Source organism: Poecilia reticulata, unplaced genomic scaffold, assembly GCF_000633615.1.
Source record: "Poecilia reticulata strain Guanapo unplaced genomic scaffold, Guppy_female_1.0+MT scaffold_219, whole genome shotgun sequence".
Taxonomy (NCBI): Eukaryota; Metazoa; Chordata; class Actinopteri; order Cyprinodontiformes; family Poeciliidae; genus Poecilia; species Poecilia reticulata.
In genome coordinates, this window is record NW_007615023.1 from 227386 (window position 1) to 232913 (window position 5528).

At 44.8% G+C, this 5528-nt stretch overlaps 1 protein-coding gene across 1 annotated transcript in view; it reads right to left on the reverse strand.

Moving 5' to 3' along the window:
- Positions 1 to 1015: 1015 nt before the first annotated feature.
- LOC103460250 (lysozyme C-like) overlaps positions 1016 to 5528 on the reverse strand; it is a 24442-nt gene continuing 19929 nt past the window's right edge. Inside the window, exons 4-8 of the mRNA XM_008402352.2 lie at positions 4111 to 4731; positions 3699 to 3926; positions 2317 to 2475; positions 2162 to 2240; positions 1016 to 2083 (exon numbers count right to left, since the gene is read on the reverse strand). Coding sequence (XP_008400574.1) covers positions 2017 to 2083; positions 2162 to 2240; positions 2317 to 2475; positions 3699 to 3837 — 444 coding nt within the window. The 5' untranslated portion in view covers positions 3838 to 3926; positions 4111 to 4731 and the 3' untranslated portion in view covers positions 1016 to 2016. The remainder of the gene's footprint in view (positions 2084 to 2161; positions 2241 to 2316; positions 2476 to 3698; positions 3927 to 4110; positions 4732 to 5528) is intronic.

The following is a 5528-nucleotide window of genomic DNA, read 5'->3' on the forward strand; positions in this document are numbered from 1 at the left end:
CTAGCTTTTACTAAACTTTAATTGTGTTAGCCACACTAGCTTTTACTAAACTGTAATCGTTTTAGCCACGCTAGCTTTTGCTAAACTTTAACCGTGTTAGCTACGCTAGCACCGAGTACCGTGTATCAGTCCTAGGCACATTCGAACCCTCAAAACCATGAATGCCCGACTTGCAAGAACAACAGCCGTCAGTGATGTTGTCCACAGCTATATTTATGCTGAGGATCTGCTGTTTTCCTCATCGACTGGTAGCATTTAGCTGCAACTCGCACAATCTTGGAGGCATCGCGTGGCTAACACATCTTGATGTCGTCCAAAAAAGACGACATGAACTTGTTGGTTTCATTGTCGTGGCTGATATTTTGTGAAAATCCGGCAGAAATGCTAAACTAATCGACTCAGAAATACTCTGCAGAGAGTCAGTCGAAACGGAAAAATCCCATAGAAGCTATTAGCTCTGCTAGGAGGTCAATGTGAGACATGAAGTCACGTGGGACGTTTCTGGGCGGAGCTTGGTGAGGTCCATGAGCTGGAGGGCTCACGACGGAGCGTGGAGTTCAGCTACGACGAAAACACGGTGTTCTGGTCCCGACGCCGGGCTGAAATCGGTGTCTGGGTTCAGACGTCTTCAGTGTTGCACAAATCCAATGAAATGCTATCTATAAATACATATACAAATATAAATACGGTGGTGGGCAGGGCTAACTAAACCTTTTAGTACCCTCAGCTTCTGCTTCATCATTTTACAGAAGCTACGCGTAAGCTAATGCTAAAGCGCTAACTTCTGTTAAAAATTCATATTTGCCTGTTAAAAACCACAACAGCAGTTTAATTTTGACATAATTTACATGTTCTTTAATGTTACATGTACGTTTAAATCTTGCTGTCTGTGTTTTATTTTGTTTGTAAAGTATTTGGCGGCGAAGGGGAAACGGAACTGCTGCGTCATCCTCACCCCTTCAAAATAAGGGCATGAGCATAAATGTCAAATCATTTCAATAATTTTAACACCCTTTGACTAAAACACAAATCTCAAACTTTATTCAACTGACAATTTACAAACTTTCTATTCTCAAGAAAGGTAGTTTAACATGTTTTTTAAAATGAATTCAAATGTTTTGATCCTTTTATTTTTCATATTTGATCTGAATCATTCATTTAGTAAAAACTGTACAGTGACGTCAGGTTTATTAGTATAGCACATTTCATAATGAAAACATTAACATAGTAATCTATTGTGAAACAAACAGTAACCTTTACATTTTGTGAATTTCCATCATCAACATCAGCATCATTAAGGAAAATAATCATCAAACATTTTAATCAATATCCCAGTTATTAATAACCAAAGGAAACGTGTTTGTGACTCTTGTTATGTTTAATAGAAGGTCTCTGATGCCACCTAGTGGTCAGTAAATGCAGCAATCCAGAGAACACCAGCATGGCTAATTGGAAGGGCTAGAAACAAGATGGCTGAATGACTAAGATCAGCACATCTGCCTCTGGTTGAAGGTCAAGACTTCTGGGACAATGTCCTCTGGACACAGGAGACCAGAGAGGACACGTTGGACCAAGATGGACAGGCATAATCACTTCATACTAACCGTAGCACGGTGGTGGAGGGATGGTGATCTGGGCTTTTTTCACCCTAAAACCTGGGTTTTTACAGTGATGGGCTGGACCTTGAACTCCCCAGTAGACCGAAGTATTCTGGAGTCAAACGTGAGCATCTGCTCTTTCAACCTGGGTCTGTTTACTTTTACAGAATATTTACTGTTAAAGTAAATAATCAAGGTCCTGCAATTGTCTAGTCAAAGTCCAGACCTCAACCTAATTGAAACGCTGTTGTGGGACCTTCAGGGCAAACGCTAATAAACTAAAACAAAGCTGGGAAGAAGAGTAGCCGATGCAGTCGGTTAGAGAACCGGCTAAAGAAGGTTTTCACAGGACTGGATCTGTGACGGCTACAGACAGCGATGTTTCTGGATGAAGGTCCATCCGGTCGTCAGGTCCAGGTTAGAGTCTGCAGCCTCTCAGGTAGCCGCTCAGGTCACGGTTCTGACAGTTATCACGCCAGGCCACCCTGAAACCAAACACACGTATGCTACATGATCTCGTCCAAACACGAAAGTCGGAGCAGTCCCGTCATCACTGCACCCACCATGCTCTGATGCCGTTGGGGTCCCTGACGACCCGTTTGGCGCAGGTGATCGCCGCGGTCACATCGTCCGTCAGGAGTTCTGTGGGAAGATTCAAAAACTGGATCTTCTGCTTTCCGGGAGAACTCCCAAAGTGGCATGAGGATTCAACGCTTACGGCTGCAGTTGATGCCGCATCCGTTGGATCTGGAGACTCCGCCGTCTCTGCACCACCAGCGGCTGTTGATCTGGAAGATGCCGTAGTCGGTGGAGCCGTCTCTGTTGCGGTTGGTGGCTCTGGTGTTGAAGCCTGACTCGTGTTGGGTCAGACAAACCCCTGCGGACAATCAGGAAACACCAGACTGAGCATCGGTTGGGTAAAGACTCAACGCCGGATAGAAAAGTCATCCGTCTCCCTTCAGGGGTACAAGGGAACTGGAGTCTATCGCCAAAGATCGGTGAGCCAGGGACGATGTCCAGAGCGGAAACTCTCCAGAAAAGTCATCCGTCTCCCTTCAGGGGTACAAGGGAACTGGAGTCTATCGCGAAAGATCGGCGAGCCAGGGACGATGTCCAGGCCGGAAACTCTCCAGAAAAACTACCGTCTACCACTGACAAAGAGCTGAACACGACCTGGAGGCGTCCAGACGTGTCCAGGAAACCAGGAAAACCAGGAAATGCAAAGGGAGAACATGGGAACTTCACCCAGGAAGATCCTGGACCTTCTCACTTTAGGGAAAATATATTAAATAAGCCTCCATGTAGCACCATGCAGGTGTTCTGGACCTGAATCAGTCTGAAGGTCCAGTGGAGGTGACAGATTTATTGATGGTAACCGGTGATGTGTACAGGTAGACACTAGGTGGTGGTAGAGCGACACATCTGTTGTTTTCAAGTCCCAATTTGGGTAACAGAGGTTTGTTAAGAAAAATACATTTAAAATAAGCTAGTTTTAAAACTTTACATGTTTTGATTGAAATAGCCTAATTATAGTTTTAAAATGTATAACTTATTCCGGCCTATTGACCTTTATTTTACCTGTAGTTAAAGCAGATTGTTTGCCAAGATCAGTAGCAATCAGTGGGAAGCTCCAGCTTCTCACCCTGATCTGTGAAAGCCACCAACCAGCAGGAGATCAGGAGAGTCTCTGCTTCCACCTTATTTAGACAATGGTGACAACTGGTGTTTGATCTTGTGAACAAATCGCAGGGAGTTTCTAACTTTAAAAAGGTCAGAGGCGGGTTCTGGTTGGATGAGCAAAGATTCGCCTTATGTGAATAAATTAAAGACAAGAATACGCCTTTACTATAAAAACTTTCCCACAGGAGTAACAAATCAGATTTTGCTCTTTGCAATTTCTCCAAGGACGTGTTTGCTTTTTGTTTGTCGTCTCTGAGTGATCTCATTCTTCTTAATCCGGTCATAAGAGAGGATATAACGAGTCAAAAAAAAAGGTTTTTAAAGTTTTATCATTTTTTCCTCTGCTGATGGGCTCAAACAAAGTACTAAACATAATGAAAAACAGAATGCTATGCTAACAGCTGGTGGTTGTGTACTCACAGTCGGCCAGGCTGATGCCACGGTAACCGTCCATGCCACCGGCCTTCAGGGTGCGCGCCCAATCACAGCGCTCGAACCGCTTAGCGTTGGCCACGGCCACCAGCAGCAGCAGCAGCACCAGGGTCTTCATCATCTTCATCTCTGCTGGTCCGAATGTTTTCACTCCCAGCTGATCTGGATCTGTAACCTGATCCTGAAAGACCTGACCTCCTTCTGCTCCGGCTCCTCCTTATGAGCACCAGAGCGGAGGAGGAGGAGGAGGAGGAGGAGGCTCACTCACATCTGACTTTACTAGATTACGTTATTGTTGTTTTATAGATTGTAGATAGTAAAGCTTTCAATGAAACATTAACTGCTGCTACTAAACATCCGTGTTTGACCCAACAGGAAGAAATGGTTCCCATTTGTTTACCTGTCCAAGATGTGCTGAGTCATGCAGGCTGTGGTGATGATGACGGTCATTTCTGAAGTTCTTCAGGAGACAGAAGGCCCGCTTTGTAACCGTCTGTATGTGACTCTGAAGGTTTGGGTCAGAGGTCACCCTGATCTCTGGTTTCCAGCTGGAAGAACTGAAGCTGTGTGCTAAGTAAGAGGGATCCCAGGAGTGAACCTTGAGGTACGCCACATGTGACGTCTGTCCCCTCCCATCAAAAGTTTCCTACTGGCACGAAGAAATCTGACCAACTGGAACAGAAAAAACCAGCTAGCAGCTACCAAATACTAGCATCTGTGTAATCTGAGAGATGATAAGAGTTTTATTCTGCTTCTGCTGCAGGTCTGAAGTAAACAACCAGGTAAAGTTCAAGCTACAAGGTCAAACATTCATTTATGAGGGTAATAAATTTAATCCCAGTTTACAGTAAATCAGGAACAAAAAGGCTGATGAATCATTTTTTACCGCATGGATCCTGGAACCTGTTCTCCGTCTCCCTGCAGCTCCACTGGCAGCACCGGAAACATCCAGGTGGATTCAGTACAACCAGAACTGTCCAGATCCTCCTTCAGGTCAAATCATTTATTACTGCAACAGCAGCTGCAGAAAAACAAAAACAGAATAAAGACAAAGATGAATGTTTCCAAACTAAATCAAAAAACAACAAAACTGTTCATAAAGTTCATGAAGGGATTAAATTTGCTCCAATATTTATTCATTTCAATCCAACAGGTTTTCGCTTCAACTCATCCTGTGAAAATAACTATAAACTTTAACTGATGAAGTTTTAAAAAAAGCTCCAAAAACTGTGAATTTATCGTGTTACATTTAGTTTAATCATCAGATAAGAAAGAAGTGAATAGTTTCACCCCAACGTCTGTCTTCAGTTTGGTTTGTTCACCTGTTGAGGCTCAAAGGGATTCTGGGTCAGTTAATGACAGAGCAGTCAAGGTCAGGTCCAAGGTCAGGTCCAAGGTCAGGTCCAAGGTCAGGTCCAAGGTCAGGTCCAAGGTCAGGTCCAAGGTCAGGTCCACTGTAGACCAGGGGGTCCAAAGTGGGTCCTGGAGGCTCAACGTTGGTCCTGGAGGCCCAAAGTGGGTCCTGGAGGCATCCTGCATGTTTTATTCCCTCCCTGGTTTAATCTGGATCCAATGATGCTCATCAGAGGCCTAAGCAGAACATTGACCTGCTGAAAAAGTTGTTACTACCATCAGGGAGAGAATAAAACATGCAGGATGCCTCCAGGACCCACTTTGGGCCTCCTGGACCCACTTTGAGCCTCCAGGACCCACTTTGGGCCTCCTGGACCAACGTTGAGCCTCCAGGACCCACTTTGAGCCTCCAGGACCCACTTTGAGCCTCCAGGACCCACTTTGAGCCTCCAGGACCCTCTTTGG